The following is a 20,526-nucleotide window of genomic DNA, read 5'->3' on the forward strand; positions in this document are numbered from 1 at the left end:
TCTCAAAGAACTCAATAAGGTTTGTGAGGCATGACCTACCCTTCACAAAGCCATGCTGACTATCCCTGATCATATTATTCCTATCTAGATGATTATAAATCTTGTCCCTTATAATCCCCTCCAAGACTTTACCCACTACAGACGTGAGGCTCACCGGTCTATAGTTGCCGGGGTTGTCTCTGCTCCCCTTTTTGAACAAAGGGACCACATTTGCTGTCCTCCAGTCCTCTGGCACTATTCCTGTAGCCAATGATGACATAAAAATCAAAGCCAAAGGTCCAGCAATCTCTTCCCTGGCCTCCCATAGAATCCTAGGATAAATCCCATCAGGTCCCGGGGACTTATCTATTTTCAGCCTGTCCAGAATTGCCAACACCTCTTCCCTACGTACCTCAATGCCATCTATTCTATTAGCCTGGGGCTCAGCATTCTCCTCCACAACATTATCTTTTTCCTGAGTGAATACTGACGAAAAATATTCATTTAGTATCTCGCCTATCTCTTCAGACTCCACACACAATTTCCCATCCCTGTCCTTGACTGGTCCTACTCTTTCCCTAGTCATTCGCTTATTCCTGACATACCTATAGAAAGCTTTTGGGTTTTCCTTGATCCTTCCTGCCAAATACTTCTCATGTCCCCTCCTTGCTCGTCTTAGCTCTCTCTTTAGATCCTTCCTCGCTACCTTGTAACTATCCATCGCCCCAACCGAAACTTCACACTTCATCTTCACATAGGCCTTCTTCTTCCTCTTAACAAGAGATTCCACTTCCTTGGTAAACCACGGTTCCCTCGCTCGACGCCTTCCTCCCTGTCTGACCGGTACATACTTATCAAGAACACGCAGTAGCTGATCCTTGAACAAGCCCCACTTATCCAGTGTGCCCAACACTTGCAGCCTACTTCTCCACCTTATCCCCCCCAAGTCACGTCTAATGGCATCATAATTGCCCTTCCCCCAGCTATAACTCTTGCCCTGCGGTGTATACTTATCCCTTTCCATCATTAACGTAAACGTCACCGAATTGTGGTCACTGTCCCCAAAGTGCTCTCCTACCTCCAAATCCAACACCTGGCCTGGTTCATTACCCAAAACCAAATCCAACGTGGCCTCGCCTCTTGTTGGCCTGTCAACATATTGTTTCAGGAAACCCTCCTGCACACACTGTACAAAAAACGACCCATCTATTGTACTCGAACTATATATTTTCCAGTCAATATTTGGAAAGTTAAAGTCTCCCATAATAACTACCCTGTTACTTTCGCTCATATCCAGAATCATCTTCGCCATCCTTTCCTCTACATCCCTAGAACTATTAGGAGGCCTATAAAAAACTCCCAACAGGGTGACCTCTCCTTTCCTGTTTCTAACTTCAGCCAATACTACCTCGGAAGAAGAGTCCCCATCTAGCATCCTCTCCGCCACCGTAATACTGCTCTTGACTAGCAGCGCCACACCTCCCCCTCTTTTGCCTCCTTCTCTGAGCTTACTAAAACACCTAAACCCCGGAACCTGCAACACCCATTCCTGTCCCTGCTCTATCCATGTCTCCGAAATGGCCACAACATCGAAGTCCCAGGTACCAACCCACGCTGCCAGTTCCCCTACCTTGTTTCGTATACTCCTGGCATTGAAGTAGACACACTTCAAACCACCTACCTGAACGCTGGCCCCCTCCTGCGACGTCAAATCTGTGCTCCTGACCTCTATACTCTCATTCTCCCTTACCCTAAAACTACAATCCAGGTTCCCATGCCCCTGCTGCATTAGTTTAAACCCCCCCAAAGAGCACTAACAAATCTCCCCCCCAGGATATTTGTGCCCCTCAGGTTCAGATGTAGACCATCCTGTCTGTAGAGGTCCCACCTTCCCCAGAAAGAGCCCCAGTTATCCAGGTCTCTTTCCTGAGGGGCTTCCAGACAATGGTCTCTCTTCTGGGGGAGCTTCCTGACGTGGGTCTGTTTTCTGGGAGGGGCTTCCTGACAGGAGGCTCTTTTCTGGGAGGGAAACCCGTGTGCTGGTGTGGGACTGAAATCTCCTGTTGGTGTAAACCTGATAAATCCCACTCATACATTCCAATATCTAGCCGCCGATTGCTCCACAATTATTTAAATTAACGTTTCACAAACTGTAGTAAGATATCACAAACCTTAGACCCACTTCAGATATCTTTCTGACTTCTCACTAGCCAGCTCCTTTACAGTTCTGTGACCTGAAATGAACAGAACCCTGTTCTGCTCCCAGTTCCTTTGATTTTCTTTTCTTTTCATGTACTTAATGATCTGTTGCCAGACCCTCCGAGACTTTCCAGAATCCTCTCCTTTGGTTTCAGATTCCACCATCATTTGTTTTTCTCCAGGGCAAAAAACATTAGTGGGTGTTATATTTGACCCCCAAATTGCTGATGTTGGAATGGCATTAAACACAAAATTAGTGATGCATGTATTAAGGGAATATCGGTGATCATGGGTGATTTTAATCTGTACATAGATTGGGCAAATCAAAATAGCCACAATGCTGTCGAGGAGGAATTCCTGGAGTGTATACGGGATGGTTTTCTTAACCAATATGTGGAGGAACCAACTAGAGAGGAGGCCATCTTAGACTGGGTACTGTGTAATGAGAAGGAAATCATTGCCAATCCGGCTGCACGAGACCCCTTGGGGGATGAGCGACCATAACATGATAGAATTTTTATCAAGATGGAGCGTGAAGTAGTTGATTCGGAGACTAGGGTAATGAATCTTAATAAAGGGAATTATGAAGATATGAGGCGTGTGTTGGCCTTGATAGATTGGGGAAAGTTACTTAAAGGGATGACAGTGGATAGACAATGGCAAACATTCAAGGAACACATGGGGGAACTACAGCAACTGTTCATTCCTGTCTGGCACAAAAGCAAAATTGGTAAGAGGGCCAATCCATGGCTTACAAAGGAAATTAGAAATAGTATCCGATCCAAGGAAGAAGCATACAGATTGGCCAAGAAATAGAATAGGTCTGAGGATTGGGAGCAGTTTAGAATTCAGCAAAGAAGGACAAAGGGATTGATTAAGAAGGGAAAGTACAGTACGAAAGTAAGATTGCAGGGAACATAAAGACTGACACTAAGAGTTTTGATAGAGATGTGAAGAGAAAGAGATTGGTAAAGAGAAATGTAGGCCCCCTACAGACAGAAACAGGGGAATACAGAATAAGGGACAAAGAAATGGCTGAGCAATTCAATAGCTACTTTGGTCTGTCTTCACAAAAGAGGATCCAAATCAGGGATGGTATTCGCCAACCCCCCGCCATGTCGGAGAATCGCCAGTGGGAGACCTGGGGCATCATTCTCCGACCCCCCGCCGGGTCGGAGAATGGCCGTTGGCCGCCGTGAATCCCGCCCCCGCCGAAGTCTCCGGTACCGGAAATGGGGCGGGGGCGGGAATCGGGCCGCGCCGGTTGGCGGGACCCCCCGCTCAATTCTCCGGCCCGGATGGGCCGAAGTCCCGCCCAGAAATTGCCTGTCCCGCCGGCGTAAATCAAAGCTGGTATTTACCGGCGGGACCAGGCGGCGTGGGCGGGCTCCGGGGTCCTGGGGGGGGCGATCTGACCCTGGGGGGTGCCCCCACGGTGGCCTGGCCTGCGATCGGGGCCCACCGATCCGTGGGCGGGCCTGTGCCGTGGGGGCACTCTTTCCCTTCCGCCTCCGCAACGGTCTCCACCATGGCGGAGGCGGAAGAGACTCTCCCCACTGCACATGCGCGGGAAACTGTCGGCGGCCGCTGACGCTCCCGCGCATGCGCCGCATTTCCGCGCCAGCTGACGGGGCACCAAACGCCATTTCCGCCAGCTGGCGGGGCAACAAACGCCATTTCCACCAGCTGGCGGGGCGGAAATCCCTCCGGCGCCGGCCTAGCCCCTCAATGTTGGGGCTCGGCCCCCAAAGATGCGGAGCATTCCGCACCTTTGGGCCGGCGCGATGCCCGTCTGATTGGCGCCGTTTCTGGCGCCAGTCGGCGGACATCGCGCCGTTGGGGGAGAATTTCGCCCCTGAATCCCGGTCCCGACGGCCGCTGAATTCTCCGGCACCGGAGATTTGGCAGGGGCGGGAATCGTGCCGGCCAGCGGACCCCCCCGGGCGATTCTCCGGCCCGCGATGGGTCCAAGTCCCGCTGCTGTAATGCCGGTCCTGCCAGCGTGAATCAAACCACCTACCTTACCAACGGGACCAGGCGGCGCGAGCGGGTTCTGGGGAGTGCGCGGGGCGAACTGGCCCCGGGGGGTGCCCCCACAGTGGCCTGGCCCGCGATCGGGGCCCACCGATCAGCGGGCGGGCCTGTGCCGTGGGGGCACTCTTTTCCCTCTGCGTCGGCCATAGCCTTCGCCATGGCCGACGTGGAGGTGACCCTCCCCCCTGCGCATGCACGGGGATGACGTCAGCAGCCGGCCGGCGGAGTCCCTTCGGCCCCGGCTTGCGTGGCGCCAAAGTTCTTTCCCGCCGGCCAGCAGCGGCAAACCACTCCGGCGTGGGCCTAGCCCCTCAAGATGAGGGCTTGGCCCCTAAAGGTGCCACTCCATCCCGCCGGGACCCCCCGCCCCGTCGGGGAGGGGAGAATCCCGCCCCAGATACCAGAAATGTTGGGCGAAGGAAGAACTGAGGGAGTAAATATTAGTAGAGAAATGGTGCTGGGAAAAATTGATGGGATTGAAGGCGGATAAATCCCCAGAGCCTGAGAATCTGCGTCCCAGAATGCTTAAGGAGGTGGCTCTGGAAATAGTGGATGCATTGGTGGTCATCTTCCGGGATTCTATAGACTCTGGAACTGTCCCTGCAGATTGGAGGGTAGCTCACGTCACTCCGATATTCAAATAGGGGGGTAGAGAGAAATCAGAATTATAGAGAAGTAAGCCTAACACCGGCAGTGGAGAAAATTCTTGAATTATCAAGGACCGTATAGCAGAACATTTAGTAAGCAGTGGCAGGATGAGGCAGAGTCAGCATGGATTCATGAAGGAGAAATCATGCCCGACAAATCTGTGGGAATTCCCCGAAGATGCAACCAGTACAGCCGACAAGACCATCTTAATTTAGACATATATCACCAATCTTTCACCACTACTGGGTCAAAGCTGGAGATTAATCTGAAGATTAAAAAAACTTAACTATGAACATATTAACCAAGCCAAACTAAAATATGGCAATTATGTCACTCAACTAGTAATTGAAGCATTGAACTGAAGGTCATGGAACATGTGTGTGCATGGGTTTCCTCCGGGTGCTCCGGTTTCCTCAATGGGCCGAATGGCCTCCTTCTGCGCTGTAAATTCTATGATAATCTATGATTAATCTAGGACAAAGGTTCGGCACAACATCGTGGGCCGAAGGGCCTGTTCTGTGCTGTATTTTCTATGTTCTATGTTCTATGACCTCCAAGTCCCACCATAATCATTTGGCAATTTGATTTCAGTCTTTAAAAACGTTCTGGAAATGCTTGTATCAATAAAAGCGATCATGAAGCTTTCAGATTGTTGTGATAACTCGGATCCACTAATGCTCTTCAAAATCTAAATCAATTGCCCTGACTCCAGATCCACGCCAACATGCCTGACTCTGAACTGGCCTCTGAAGTGACCATGCGATTAACTCGGTTGTGTGGAACTGGTACAATGAATAACTCCCGAAACAATAGCTCAATTGCCGTTTGAAAATTACAATTGAATCTTGTCATTCAATGTTGTCCAAACACAAACTCCCTGTTGTTAAAAAGGTTTTTCCTCTTCCGACCTCGGGTTCCTTTTCCAATCACCATCTGGCTCTGATTATCAGAAGCTCAGCAGCAATTATGTTAAAACATTGGAGGCATTGAGATGGACAGAACCGTCAGTGAGCAAACCTGTCTTGTGGTATGTTTTGGAACAAGAATAGAGAGAATAAAAAGGCCTAATGCTGCCAGTAAAAGTGTATTTTGTCACAGGGGCAGCGAATCGGAAGCACTGCAAGTTTAAGCCGGATCCCAGCATTCCAGCCGTGTTCAGTGCGATGAACGAAGACTACCGCGGCAGCGGATGGAGTCGAGGACACATGGCTCCGGCAGGAGACAACAAGTTCTCACTGGTAAAGAGCAAGATGACAATACCATTGATGCGTGCGTGCGTGTGTGCGTGGAGAAAGAATGTGTGTGTGGAGAGTGTGTGTGAGGAGATAGAGTGTGTGTGTGGAGAGTGTGTGGAGATAGAGTGCGTGTGTGTGTGTGGAGAGTGTGTGTGTGGAGATAGAGGGCAAAATTCTCCCGAAACGGCGCGATGTCCGCCGACTGGCGCCCAAACCGGCGCCAATCAGACGGGCATCGCGCCGCCCCAAAGGTGCGGAATGCTCCGCATCTTTGGGGGCCGAGCCCCAACATTGAGGGGCTAGGCCGACGCCGGAGGAATTTCCGCCCCGCCAGCTGGCAGAAACGGCCTTTGTTGCCCTGCCAGCTGGCGCGGAAATGACATCTCCGGGCGGCGCATGCGCGGGAGCGTCAGTGGCCGCTGACAGTTTCCCACGCATGCGCAGTGGAGGAAGTCACTTCCGCCTCCGCCATGGTGGAGACCATGGCGGAGGCGGAAGGTAAAGAGTGCCCCCACCGCACAGGCCCGCCCGCGGATCGGTGGGCCCCGATCGCGGGCCAGGCCACCGTGGGGGCACCCCCCGGGGCCAGATCGCCCCGCGCCCCCCCCCCCCCCCAGGTTCCCCAGCCCGCCCGTGCCGCCTTGTCCCGCCGTTCAAAAGGTGGTTTAATCCACGCCGGTGGGACAGGAAATTTATTGGCGGGACTTCGGCCCATCCGGGCCGGAGAATCGCGGGGGGGGGGCCCGCCAACCGGCGCGGCGCGATTCCCGCCCCCGCCGAATATCCGGTGCCGGAGACTTCGGCAACCGGCGGGGGCGGGATTCACGGCAGCCCCCGGCGATTCTCCGACCCGGCGGGGGGTCGGAGAATGACGCCCAGATTGTGTGTGTGTGTGTGTGTGTGTGTGTAGTGTGTGTGTGTAGAGATAGAGTGTGTGTGTGTGTGGATAGTGTGTGTGTGGAGATAGAGTGTGTGTGTGTGTGTGTGTGTGTGTGTGTGTGTGGAGAGAGAGTGTGTGTGTGGAGAGAGAGTGTGTGTGTGGAGAGAAAGTGTTTGGAGTGAATATGTGTGTGGAGTGAAAGTGTGTGTGTGGAGATAGAGTGTGTGTGTGGAGAGAGTGTGTGTGTGGAGTGAATGTGTGGGTGGGGTGTGTGTCTGTGTACGGAGAGAGAGTGTGTGTGTGGAGAGAGATTGTGTGTGGAGACAGTGTGCGTGTGAGTGGAGAGAGATTGTGTGTGGAGAGAGTGTGTGTGTGGAGAGAGTGTGTGTGTGGAGAGAGAGCGTGTGTGTGCAGAGAGTGTGTGTCTGTGTATGGAGAGAGTGTGTGTGGAGCGAGAGTGCGTGTGGGGAGACAGTGTGTGCGTGGAGAGAGATTGTGTGTGGAGATAGTGTGTTTGTGTGCAGAGAGTGTGTGTCTGTGTGTGCAGAGAGTGTGTGTCTGTGTGTGGAGGGAGAGTGTGTGTGTGTGGACAGAGTGTGTGTGTGGAGAGAGTGTGTGTGGAGAGATTGTGTGTGTGTGGACAGAGTGTGTGTGTGGAGAGAGAGTGTGTGGAGAGTGTGTGTGTGTCTGTGGAGAGTGTGTGTATGTGTGGAGAGAGTGTGTATGTGCGGAGAGAGTGTGTGCGTGCGTGGAGAGAGTGTGTGTGTGTGTGTGTGGAGAGGGGGTGTGTGTGTGGAGAGTGTATGTGTGGAGAGAGATTGTGTGGGGAGAGAGTGTGTGTGTGGAGAGGGAGTGTGTGTCTGGAGTGAGTGTGTGTGTGGTGTGAAAGTGTGTGTGTGGAGATAGAGTGTGTGTGTGGAGTGAGTGTGTGTGTGGAGTGAGTGTGTGGGTGGGGTGTGTGTCTGTGTACGGAGAGAGAGTGTGTGTGTGTGGAGAGAGAGTGTGTGTGTGGAGACAGTGTGCGTGTGAGTGGAGAGAGATTGTGTGTGGAGAGAGTGTGTGGGTGGAGAGAGTGTGTGTGTGGAGAGAGAGCGTGTGTGTGCAGAGAGTGTGTGTCTGTGTGCGGAGAGAGTGTGTGCATGCGTGAGATAGAGTGTGTGTGTGGAGAGAGAGTGTGTGTGTGGAGAGAGAGTGTGTGTGGAGAGAGAGTGTGTGTGTGTGTGGAGAGAGATTGTGTGTGGAGAGAGTGTGTGTGTGGAGAGAGTGTGTGTGTGGAGAGAGAGTGTGTGGAGAGAGTGTGTGTGTGTCTGTCGAGAGTGAGTGTGTGTGTGGAGAGTTTGTGTGCGGAGAAAGTGTGTGCGTGCGTGGAGATAGAGTGTGTGTGTGGAGAGAGAGTGTGTGTCTGGAGTGAGTGTGTGTGTGGTGTGAAAGTGTGTGTGTGGAGATAGAGTGTGTGTGGAGTGAGTGTGTGTGGAGTGAGTGTGTGGGTGGGGTGTGTGTCTGTGTACAGAGAGAGAGTGTGTGTGTGTGGAGAGAGAGTGTGTGTGAGTGGAGACAGTGTGAGTGGAGAGATATTGTGTGTGGAAAGAGTGTGTGGGTGGAGAGAGTGTGTGTGTGGAGAGAGAGCGTGTGCGTGCAGAGAGTGTGTGTCTGTGTGTGGAGAGAGTGTGTGTGTGTGGAGCGAGAGTGCATGTGGGGAGACAGTGTGTGCGTGGAGAGTGTGTGTGGAGAGAGATTGTGTGTGGAGAGAGTGTGTTTGTGTGCAGAGAGTGTGTGTCTGTGTGTGCAGAGAGTGTGTGTCTGTGTGTGGAGAGAGAGTGTGTGTGTGTGTGTGTGGAAAGAGTGTGTGTGTGGAGAGAGTGTGTGTGGAGAGATGGTGTGTGTGTGGACAGAGTGTGTGTGTGGAGAGAGTGTGTGTGTGGAGAGTGTGTGTGGAGAGAGTGTGTGTGTGGAGAGAGTGTGTGTGTGTCTGTGGAGAGTGTGTGTATGTGTGGAGAGATTGTGTGCGCGGAGAGAGTGTGTGCGTGCGTGGAGATAGAGTGTGTGTGTGGAGAGAGAGTGTGTGTGTGGAGAGAGAGTGTGTGTGGAGAGAGTGTGTGTGTGTGTGGAGAGGGTGTGTGTGTGTGTGTGTGTGGAGAGAGATTGTGTGTGGAGAGAGATTGTGTGTGCAGAGAGATTGTGTGTGGAGAGAGTGTGTGTGTGGAGAGAGTGTGTGTGTGGAGAGAGAGTGTGTGGAGAGAGTGTGTGTGTGTGTGGAGAGTTTGTGTGCGGAGAGAGTTTGTGCGTGCGTGGAGATAGAGTGTGTGTGTGTGGAGAGAGAGTGTGTGTGTGGAGAGAGTGTGTGTGTGTAGAAAGAGTGTGTGTGGGGAGAGAGTGTGTGTGTGGAGAGAGAGTGTGTGTGTGTGTGTGGAGAGAGTGTGTGTGTGTAGAAAGAGTGTGTGTGTGGAGAGAGTGTGTGTGTGTGGAGAGTGTGTGTGTGTGTGGAGAGAGTGTGTGTCTGTGTGTGCAGAAAGAGTGTGTGTGTGGAGAGAGAGTGTGTGTGTGGAGAGAGTGTGTGTGTGTGGAGAGAGTGTGTGTGTGGAGAGAGAGTGTGTGTGTGTGGAGAGAGTGTGTGTGTGTGCAGAAAGAGTGTGTGTGTGGAGAGAGTGTGTGTGTGTGGAGAGAGTGTGTGTGTGGAGAGAGTGTGTGTGGAGAGAGTGTGTGTGGAGAGAGAGTGTGTGTGTGTGTGTGTGGAGAGAGAGTGTGTGGAGAGAGTGTGTGTGGAGAGAGAGTGTGTGTGTGTGGAGAGAGAGTGTGTGGAGAGAGTGTGTGTGGAGAGAGAGTGTGTGTGTGTGTGGAGAGAGAGTGTGTGGAGAGAGAGTGTGTGTGTGGAGAGAGAGTGTGTGGAGAGAGAGTGTGTGTGTGTGTGTGGAGAGAGAGTGTGTGTGTGTGTGTGGAGAGAGAGTGTGTGGAGAGAGAGAGTGTGTGTGTGTGTGGAGAGAGTGTGTGTGTGTGTGTGGAGAGAGAGTGGGCGACATTCTCCGACCCCCCGCTGGGTCAGAGAATCGCCGGGGGCTGGCGTGAATCCCGCCCCTGCCGGTTGCCGAAATCTCCGGCACCGGATATTCGACGGGGGCGGGAATGGCGTCGCGCCGGTTGGCGGGCCCCCCCGCTCGATTCTCCGGCCCGGACGGGCCGAAGTCCCGCCGATAAATTGCTTGTCCCGCCGGCGTAAATTAAACCACCTCCCTTCGCGGCGGGACAAGGCGGCGTGGGCGGGCTCCGGGGTCCTGGGGGGGGGTGGGGGGGGGGCGCGGGGTGATCTGGCCCCGGGGGATGCCCCCACGGTGGCCTGGCCCACGATCGGGGCCCACCGATCCGCGGGCGGGCCTGTGCCGTGGGGGCACTCTTTCCCTTCCGTGTGTGCGTGCGTGGAGATAGAGTGTGTGTGTGGAGAGAGAGTGTGTGTCTGGAGTGAGTGTGTGTGTGGTGTGAAAGTGTGTGTGTGGAGATAGAGTGTGTGTGTGGAGAGAGTGTGTGTGTGGAGTGAATGTGTGGGTGGGGTGTGTGTCTGTGTACGGAGAGAGAGTGTGTGTGTGGAGAGAGATTGTGTGTGGAGACAGTGTGCGTGTGAGTGGAGAGAGATTGTGTGTGGAGAGAGTGTGTGTGTGGAGAGAGTGTGTGTGTGGAGAGAGAGCGTGTGTGTGCAGAGAGTGTGTGTCTGTGTATGGAGAGAGTGTGTGTGGAGCGAGAGTGCGTGTGGGGAGACAGTGTGTGCGTGGAGAGAGATTGTGTGTGGAGATAGTGTGTTTGTGTGCAGAGAGTGTGTGTCTGTGTGTGCAGAGAGTGTGTGTCTGTGTGTGGAGGGAGAGTGTGTGTGTGTGGACAGAGTGTGTGTGTGGAGAGAGTGTGTGTGGAGAGATTGTGTGTGTGTGGACAGAGTGTGTGTGTGGAGAGAGAGTGTGTGGAGAGTGTGTGTGTGTCTGTGGAGAGTGTGTGTATGTGTGGAGAGAGTGTGTATGTGCGGAGAGAGTGTGTGCGTGCGTGGAGAGAGTGTGTGTGTGTGTGTGTGGAGAGGGGGTGTGTGTGTGGAGAGTGTGTGTGTGGAGAGAGATTGTGTGGGGAGAGAGTGTGTGTGTGGAGAGGGAGTGTGTGTCTGGAGTGAGTGTGTGTGTGGTGTGAAAGTGTGTGTGTGGAGATAGAGTGTGTGTGTGGAGAGAGTGTGTGTGTGGAGTGAATGTGTGGGTGGGGTGTGTGTCTGTGTACGGAGAGAGAGTGTGTGTGTGGAGAGAGATTGTGTGTGGAGACAGTGTGCGTGTGAGTGGAGAGAGATTGTGTGTGGAGAGAGTGTGTGTGTGGAGAGAGTGTGTGTGTGGAGAGAGAGCGTGTGTGTGCAGAGAGTGTGTGTCTGTGTATGGAGAGAGTGTGTGTGGAGCGAGAGTGCGTGTGGGGAGACAGTGTGTGCGTGGAGAGAGATTGTGTGTGGAGATAGTGTGTTTGTGTGCAGAGAGTGTGTGTCTGTGTGTGCAGAGAGTGTGTGTCTGTGTGTGGAGGGAGAGTGTGTGTGTGTGGACAGAGTGTGTGTGTGGAGAGAGTGTGTGTGGAGAGATTGTGTGTGTGTGGACAGAGTGTGTGTGTGGAGAGAGAGTGTGTGGAGAGTGTGTGTGTGTCTGTGGAGAGTGTGTGTATGTGTGGAGAGAGTGTGTATGTGCGGAGAGAGTGTGTGCGTGCGTGGAGAGAGTGTGTGTGTGTGTGTGTGGAGAGGGGGTGTGTGTGTGGAGAGTGTGTGTGTGGAGAGAGATTGTGTGGGGAGAGAGTGTGTGTGTGGAGAGGGAGTGTGTGTCTGGAGTGAGTGTGTGTGTGGTGTGAAAGTGTGTGTGTGGAGATAGAGTGTGTGTGTGGAGTGAGTGTGTGTGTGGAGTGAGTGTGTGGGTGGGGTGTGTGTCTGTGTACGGAGAGAGAGTGTGTGTGTGTGGAGAGAGAGTGTGTGTGTGGAGACAGTGTGCGTGTGAGTGGAGAGAGATTGTGTGTGGAGAGAGTGTGTGGGTGGAGAGAGTGTGTGTGTGGAGAGAGAGCGTGTGTGTGCAGAGAGTGTGTGTCTGTGTGCGGAGAGAGTGTGTGCATGCGTGAGATAGAGTGTGTGTGTGGAGAGAGAGTGTGTGTGTGGAGAGAGAGTGTGTGTGGAGAGAGAGTGTGTGTGTGTGTGGAGAGAGATTGTGTGTGGAGAGAGTGTGTGTGTGGAGAGAGTGTGTGTGTGGAGAGAGAGTGTGTGGAGAGAGTGTGTGTGTGTCTGTCGAGAGTGAGTGTGTGTGTGGAGAGTTTGTGTGCGGAGAAAGTGTGTGCGTGCGTGGAGATAGAGTGTGTGTGTGGAGAGAGAGTGTGTGTCTGGAGTGAGTGTGTGTGTGGTGTGAAAGTGTGTGTGTGGAGATAGAGTGTGTGTGGAGTGAGTGTGTGTGGAGTGAGTGTGTGGGTGGGGTGTGTGTCTGTGTACAGAGAGAGAGTGTGTGTGTGTGGAGAGAGAGTGTGTGTGAGTGGAGACAGTGTGAGTGGAGAGATATTGTGTGTGGAAAGAGTGTGTGGGTGGAGAGAGTGTGTGTGTGGAGAGAGAGCGTGTGCGTGCAGAGAGTGTGTGTCTGTGTGTGGAGAGAGTGTGTGTGTGTGGAGCGAGAGTGCATGTGGGGAGACAGTGTGTGCGTGGAGAGTGTGTGTGGAGAGAGATTGTGTGTGGAGAGAGTGTGTTTGTGTGCAGAGAGTGTGTGTCTGTGTGTGCAGAGAGTGTGTGTCTGTGTGTGGAGAGAGAGTGTGTGTGTGTGTGTGTGGAAAGAGTGTGTGTGTGGAGAGAGTGTGTGTGGAGAGATGGTGTGTGTGTGGACAGAGTGTGTGTGTGGAGAGAGTGTGTGTGTGGAGAGTGTGTGTGGAGAGAGTGTGTGTGTGGAGAGAGTGTGTGTGTGTCTGTGGAGAGTGTGTGTATGTGTGGAGAGATTGTGTGCGCGGAGAGAGTGTGTGCGTGCGTGGAGATAGAGTGTGTGTGTGGAGAGAGAGTGTGTGTGTGGAGAGAGAGTGTGTGTGGAGAGAGTGTGTGTGTGTGTGGAGAGGGTGTGTGTGTGTGTGTGTGTGGAGAGAGATTGTGTGTGGAGAGAGATTGTGTGTGCAGAGAGATTGTGTGTGGAGAGAGTGTGTGTGTGGAGAGAGTGTGTGTGTGGAGAGAGAGTGTGTGGAGAGAGTGTGTGTGTGTGTGGAGAGTTTGTGTGCGGAGAGAGTTTGTGCGTGCGTGGAGATAGAGTGTGTGTGTGTGGAGAGAGAGTGTGTGTGTGGAGAGAGAGTGTGTGTGTGTGTGTGTGGAGAGAGTGTGTGTGTGTAGAAAGAGTGTGTGTGGGGAGAGAGTGTGTGTGTGGAGAGAGAGTGTGTGTGTGTGTGTGGAGAGAGTGTGTGTGTGTAGAAAGAGTGTGTGTGTGGAGAGAGTGTGTGTGTGTGGAGAGAGTGTGTGTGTGTGTGGAGAGAGTGTGTGTCTGTGTGTGCAGAAAGAGTGTGTGTGTGGAGAGAGAGTGTGTGTGTGGAGAGAGTGTGTGTGTGTGGAGAGAGTGTGTGTGTGGAGAGAGAGTGTGTGTGTGTGGAGAGAGTGTGTGTGTGTGCAGAAAGAGTGTGTGTGTGGAGAGAGTGTGTGTGTGTGGAGAGAGTGTGTGTGTGGAGAGAGTGTGTGTGGAGAGAGTGTGTGTGGAGAGAGAGTGTGTGTGTGTGTGTGTGGAGAGAGAGTGTGTGGAGAGAGTGTGTGTGGAGAGAGAGTGTGTGTGTGTGGAGAGAGAGTGTGTGGAGAGAGTGTGTGTGGAGAGAGAGTGTGTGTGTGTGTGGAGAGAGAGTGTGTGGAGAGAGAGTGTGTGTGTGGAGAGAGAGTGTGTGGAGAGAGAGTGTGTGTGTGTGTGTGGAGAGAGAGTGTGTGTGTGTGTGTGGAGAGAGAGTGTGTGGAGAGAGAGAGTGTGTGTGTGTGTGGAGAGAGAGTGTGTGTGTGTGTGGAGAGAGAGTGGGCGACATTCTCCGACCCCCCGCTGGGTCAGAGAATCGCCGGGGGCTGGCGTGAATCCCGCCCCTGCCGGTTGCCGAAATCTCCGGCACCGGATATTCGACGGGGGCGGGAATGGCGTCGCGCCGGTTGGCGGGCCCCCCCGCTCGATTCTCCGGCCCGGACGGGCCGAAGTCCCGCCGATAAATTGCTTGTCCCGCCGGCGTAAATTAAACCACCTCCCTTCGCGGCGGGACAAGGCGGCGTGGGCGGGCTCCGGGGTCCTGGGGGGGGGTGGGGGGGGGGCGCGGGGTGATCTGGCCCCGGGGGATGCCCCCACGGTGGCCTGGCCCACGATCGGGGCCCACCGATCCGCGGGCGGGCCTGTGCCGTGGGGGCACTCTTTCCCTTCCGTGTGTGCGTGCGTGGAGATAGAGTGTGTGTGTGGAGAGAGAGTGTGTGTCTGGAGTGAGTGTGTGTGTGGTGTGAAAGTGTGTGTGTGGAGATAGAGTGTGTGTGTGGAGAGAGTGTGTGTGTGGAGTGAATGTGTGGGTGGGGTGTGTGTCTGTGTACGGAGAGAGAGTGTGTGTGTGGAGAGAGATTGTGTGTGGAGACAGTGTGCGTGTGAGTGGAGAGAGATTGTGTGTGGAGAGAGTGTGTGTGTGGAGAGAGTGTGTGTGTGGAGAGAGAGCGTGTGTGTGCAGAGAGTGTGTGTCTGTGTATGGAGAGAGTGTGTGTGGAGCGAGAGTGCGTGTGGGGAGACAGTGTGTGCGTGGAGAGAGATTGTGTGTGGAGATAGTGTGTTTGTGTGCAGAGAGTGTGTGTCTGTGTGTGCAGAGAGTGTGTGTCTGTGTGTGGAGGGAGAGTGTGTGTGTGTGGACAGAGTGTGTGTGTGGAGAGAGTGTGTGTGGAGAGATTGTGTGTGTGTGGACAGAGTGTGTGTGTGGAGAGAGAGTGTGTGGAGAGTGTGTGTGTGTCTGTGGAGAGTGTGTGTATGTGTGGAGAGAGTGTGTATGTGCGGAGAGAGTGTGTGCGTGCGTGGAGAGAGTGTGTGTGTGTGTGTGTGGAGAGGGGGTGTGTGTGTGGAGAGTGTGTGTGTGGAGAGAGATTGTGTGGGGAGAGAGTGTGTGTGTGGAGAGGGAGTGTGTGTCTGGAGTGAGTGTGTGTGTGGTGTGAAAGTGTGTGTGTGGAGATAGAGTGTGTGTGTGGAGTGAGTGTGTGTGTGGAGTGAGTGTGTGGGTGGGGTGTGTGTCTGTGTACGGAGAGAGAGTGTGTGTGTGTGGAGAGAGAGTGTGTGTGTGGAGACAGTGTGCGTGTGAGTGGAGAGAGATTGTGTGTGGAGAGAGTGTGTGGGTGGAGAGAGTGTGTGTGTGGAGAGAGAGCGTGTGTGTGCAGAGAGTGTGTGTCTGTGTGCGGAGAGAGTGTGTGCATGCGTGAGATAGAGTGTGTGTGTGGAGAGAGAGTGTGTGTGTGGAGAGAGAGTGTGTGTGGAGAGAGAGTGTGTGTGTGTGTGGAGAGAGATTGTGTGTGGAGAGAGTGTGTGTGTGGAGAGAGTGTGTGTGTGGAGAGAGAGTGTGTGGAGAGAGTGTGTGTGTGTCTGTCGAGAGTGAGTGTGTGTGTGGAGAGTTTGTGTGCGGAGAAAGTGTGTGCGTGCGTGGAGATAGAGTGTGTGTGTGGAGAGAGAGTGTGTGTCTGGAGTGAGTGTGTGTGTGGTGTGAAAGTGTGTGTGTGGAGATAGAGTGTGTGTGGAGTGAGTGTGTGTGGAGTGAGTGTGTGGGTGGGGTGTGTGTCTGTGTACAGAGAGAGAGTGTGTGTGTGTGGAGAGAGAGTGTGTGTGAGTGGAGACAGTGTGAGTGGAGAGATATTGTGTGTGGAAAGAGTGTGTGGGTGGAGAGAGTGTGTGTGTGGAGAGAGAGCGTGTGCGTGCAGAGAGTGTGTGTCTGTGTGTGGAGAGAGTGTGTGTGTGTGGAGCGAGAGTGCATGTGGGGAGACAGTGTGTGCGTGGAGAGTGTGTGTGGAGAGAGATTGTGTGTGGAGAGAGTGTGTTTGTGTGCAGAGAGTGTGTGTCTGTGTGTGCAGAGAGTGTGTGTCTGTGTGTGGAGAGAGAGTGTGTGTGTGTGTGTGTGGAAAGAGTGTGTGTGTGGAGAGAGTGTGTGTGGAGAGATGGTGTGTGTGTGGACAGAGTGTGTGTGTGGAGAGAGTGTGTGTGTGGAGAGTGTGTGTGGAGAGAGTGTGTGTGTGGAGAGAGTGTGTGTGTGTCTGTGGAGAGTGTGTGTATGTGTGGAGAGATTGTGTGCGCGGAGAGAGTGTGTGCGTGCGTGGAGATAGAGTGTGTGTGTGGAGAGAGAGTGTGTGTGTGGAGAGAGAGTGTGTGTGGAGAGAGTGTGTGTGTGTGTGGAGAGGGTGTGTGTGTGTGTGTGTGTGGAGAGAGATTGTGTGTGGAGAGAGATTGTGTGTGCAGAGAGATTGTGTGTGGAGAGAGTGTGTGTGTGGAGAGAGTGTGTGTGTGGAGAGAGAGTGTGTGGAGAGAGTGTGTGTGTGTGTGGAGAGTTTGTGTGCGGAGAGAGTTTGTGCGTGCGTGGAGATAGAGTGTGTGTGTGTGGAGAGAGAGTGTGTGTGTGGAGAGAGAGTGTGTGTGTGTGTGTGTGGAGAGAGTGTGTGTGTGTAGAAAGAGTGTGTGTGGGGAGAGAGTGTGTGTGTGGAGAGAGAGTGTGTGTGTGTGTGTGGAGAGAGTGTGTGTGTGTAGAAAGAGTGTGTGTGTGGAGAGAGTGTGTGTGTGTGGAGAGAGTGTGTGTGTGTGTGGAGAGAGTGTGTGTCTGTGTGTGCAGAAAGAGTGTGTGTGTGGAGAGAGAGTGTGTGTGTGGAGAGAGTGTGTGTGTGTGGAGAGAGTGTGTGTGTGGAGAGAGAGTGTGTGTGTGTGGAGAGAGTGTGTGTGTGTGCAGAAAGAGTGTGTGTGTGGAGAGAGTGTGTGTGTGTGGAGAGAGTGTGTGTGTGGAGAGAGTGTGTGTGGAGAGAGTGTGTGTGGAGAGAGAGTGTGTGTGTGTGTGTGTGGAGAGAGAGTGTGTGGAGAGAGTGTGTGTGGAGAGAGAGTGTGTGTGTGTGGAGAGAGAGTGTGTGGAGAGAGTGTGTGTGGAGAGAGAGTGTGTGTGTGTGTGGAGAGAGAGTGTGTGGAGAGAGAGTGTGTGTGTGGAGAGAGAGTGTGTGGAGAGAGAGTGTGTGTGTGTGTGTGGAGAGAGAGTGTGTGTGTGTGTGTGGAGAGAGAGTGTGTGGAGAGAGAGAGTGTGTGTGTGTGTGGAGAGAGAGTGTGTGTGTGTGTGGAGAGAGAGTGGGCGACATTCTCCGACCCCCCGCTGGGTCAGAGAATCGCCGGGGGCTGGCGTGAATCCCGCCCCTGCCGGTTGCCGAAATCTCCGGCACCGGATATTCGACGGGGGCGGGAATGGCGTCGCGCCGGTTGGCGGGCCCCCCCGCTCGATTCTCCGGCCCGGACGGGCCGAAGTCCCGCCGATAAATTGCTTGTCCCGCCGGCGTAAATTAAACCACCTCCCTTCGCGGCGGGACAAGGCGGCGTGGGCGGGCTCCGGGGTCCTGGGGGGGGGTGGGGGGGGGGGCGCGGGGTGATCTGGCCCCGGGGGATGCCCCCACGGTGGCCTGGCCCACGATCGGGGCCCACCGATCCGCGGGCGGGCCTGTGCCGTGGGGGCACTCTTTCCCTTCCGTGTGTGCGTGCGTGGAGATAGAGTGTGTGTGTGGAGAGAGAGTGTGTGTCTGGAGTGAGTGTGTGTGTGGTGTGAAAGTGTGTGTGTGGAGATAGAGTGTGTGTGTGGAGTGAGTGTGTGTGGAGTGAGTGTGTGGGTGGGGTGTGTGTCTGTGTACAGAGAGAGAGTGTGTGTGTGTGGAGAGAGAGTGTGTGTGAGTGGAGACAGTGTGAGTGGAGAGATATTGTGTGTGGAAAGAGTGTGTGGGTGGAGAGCTTGTGTGTGTGGAGAGAGAGCGTGTGCGTGCAGAGAGTGTGTGTGTGTGTGGAGAGAGTGTGTGTGTGTGGAGCGAGAGTGCATGTGGGGAGACAGTGTGTGCGTGGAGAGTGTGTGTGGAGAGAGATTGTGTGTGGAGAGAGTGTGTTTGTGTGCAGAGAGTGTGTGTCTGTGTGTGCAGAGAGTGTGTGTCTGTGTGTGGAGAGAGAGTGTGTGTGTGTGTGTGGAAAGAGTGTGTGTGGGGAGAGTGTGTGTGTGGAGAGAGTGTGTGTGGAGAGATGGTGTGTGTGTGGACAGAGTGTGTGTGTGGAGAGAGTGTGTGTGTGGAGAGTGTGTGTGGAGAGAGTGTGTGTGTGGAGAGAGTGTGTGTGTGTCTGTGGAGAGTGTGTGTATGTGTGGAGAGATTGTGTGCGCGGAGAGAGTGTGTGCGTGCGTGGAGATAGAGTGTGTGTGTGGAGAGAGAGTGTGTGTGTGGAGAGAGAGTGTGTGTGGAGAGAGTGTGTGTGTGTGTGGAGAGGGTGTGTGTGTGTGTGTGTGTGGAGAGAGATTGTGTGTGGAGAGAGATTGTGTGTGGAGAGAGATTGTGTGTGCAGAGAGATTGTGTGTGGAGAGAGTGTGTGTGTGGAGAGAGTGTGTGTGTGGAGAGAGAGTGTGTGGAGAGAGTGTGTGTGTGTGTGGAGAGTTTGTGTGCGGAGAGAGTTTGTGCGTGCGTGGAGATAGAGTGTGTGTGTGTGGAGAGAGAGTGTGTGTGTGTGGAGAGAGAGTGTGTGTGTGTGTGTGGAGAGAGTGTGTGTGTGTAGAAAGAGTGTGTGTGGGGAGAGAGTGTGTGTGTGGAGAGAGAGTGTGTGTGTGTGTGTGGAGAGAGTGTGTGTGTGTAGAAAGAGTGTGTGTGTGGAGAGAGTGTGTGTGTGTGGAGAGAGTGTGTGTGTGTGTGGAGAGAGTGTGTGTCTGTGTGTGCAGAAAGAGTGTGTGTGTGGAGAGAGAGTGTGTGTGTGGAGAGAGTGTGTGTGTGTGGAGAGAGTGTGTGTGTGGAGAGAGAGTGTGTGTGTGTGGAGAGAGTGTGTGTGTGTGCAGAAAGTGTGTGTGTGGAGAGAGTGTGTGTGTGTGGAGAGAGTGTGTGTGTGGAGAGAGTGTGTGTGGAGAGAGTGTGTGTGGAGAGAGAGGGTGTGTGTGGAGAGAGAGTGTGTGGAGAGAGTGTGTGTGGAGAGAGAGTGTGTGTGTGTGTGGAGAGAGTGTGTGTGTGTGCAGAAAGAGTGTGTGTGTGGAGAGAGTGTGTGTGTGTGGAGAGAGTGTGTATGTGGAGAGAGTGTGTGTGGAGAGAGAGTGTGTGTGTGTGGAGAGAGAGTGTGTGGAGAGAGTGTGTGTGGAGAGAGAGTGTGTGTGTGTGTGGAGAGAGAGTGCGTGGAGAGAGAGTGTGTGTGTGGAGAGAGAGTGTGTGGAGAGAGAGTGTGTGTGTGTGTGTGTGGAGAGAGAGTGTGTGTGTGTGTGTGTGGAGAGAGAGTGTGTGGAGAGAGAGTGTGTGTGTGTGTGTGGAGAGAGAGTGTGTGTGTGTGTGTGGAGAGAGAGTGGGCGACATTCTCCGACCCCCCGCTGGGTCAGAGAATCGCCGGGGGCTGGCGTGAATCCCGCCCCTGCCGGTTGCCGAAATCTCCGGCACCGGATATTCGACGGGGGCGGGAATGGCGTCGCGCCGGTTGGCGGGCCCCCCCGCTCGATTCTCCGGCCCGGACGGGCCGAAGTCCCGCCGATAAATTGCCTGTCCCGCCGGCGTAAATTAAACCACCTCCCTTCGCGGCGGGACAAGGCGGCGTGGGCGGGCTCCGGGGTCCTGGCGGGGGGGGGGGGGCGCGGGGTGATCTGGCCCCGGGGGATGCCCCCACGGTGGCCTGGCCCACGATCGGGGCCCACCGATCCGCGGGCGGGCCTGTGCCGTGGGGGCACTCTTTCCCTTCCGCCCGGTGGAAGAGACTCCCTCCACTGCGCATGCGTGGGAAACTGTCAGCGGCCACTGACCCTCCCGCGCATGCGCCGCCCGGAGATGTCATTTCCGCGCCAGCTGGCGGGGCAACAAAGGCCGTTTCCGCCAGCTGGCGGGGCGGAAATTCCTCCGGCGCCGGCCTAGCCCCTCAATGTTGGGGCTCGGCCCCCAAAGATGCGGAGCATTCCGCACCTTTGGGGTGGCGCGATGCCCGTCTGATTGGCGCCTTTTTTGGGCGCCAGTCGGCGGACATCGCGCCGTTTCCGGAGAATTTCGCCCGGTGTGTGTGTGGAGAGAGCGTGTGTGTGTGTGGAGAGAATGTGTGTGTGGAGAGAGTATATGTGTAGAGAGAGAGTGTGTGTGTGTGGAGAGAGAGTGTGTGTGTGGAGAGAGAGTATGTGTGTGGAGAGAGAGTGTGTGTGTGGAGAGAGTGTGTGTGTGTGGAGAGAGTGAGTGTGTGGAGAGAGTGTGTGTGTGTGTGGAGAGAATGTGTGTGTGGAGAGAGTGAGTGTGTGGAGAGAGTGAGTGTGTGGAAAGTTTTGGGAGAGAGTGTGTGTGCGGAGAGAGTGTGTGTGTGGAGAGAGTATGGGCGTCATTCTCCGACCCCCCGCCGGGTCGGAGAA

The 20,526-nt window shown here is 54.3% G+C and overlaps 1 protein-coding gene across 1 annotated transcript in view; it reads left to right on the top strand.

Annotated features, from left to right (window-relative positions):
• LOC140424756 (nuclease EXOG, mitochondrial-like) overlaps positions 1-20,526 on the top strand; it is a 387,484-nt gene that overhangs the window by 306,395 nt on the left and 60,563 nt on the right. Inside the window, exon 3 of the mRNA XM_072508135.1 lies at positions 5,959-6,098. Within this exon, the coding sequence (XP_072364236.1) occupies positions 5,959-6,098 (140 nt within the window). The remainder of the gene's footprint in view (positions 1-5,958; positions 6,099-20,526) is intronic.

Source organism: Scyliorhinus torazame, chromosome 6 (assembly GCF_047496885.1).
Source record: "Scyliorhinus torazame isolate Kashiwa2021f chromosome 6, sScyTor2.1, whole genome shotgun sequence".
Lineage (NCBI taxonomy): Eukaryota > Metazoa > Chordata > Chondrichthyes > Carcharhiniformes > Scyliorhinidae > Scyliorhinus > Scyliorhinus torazame.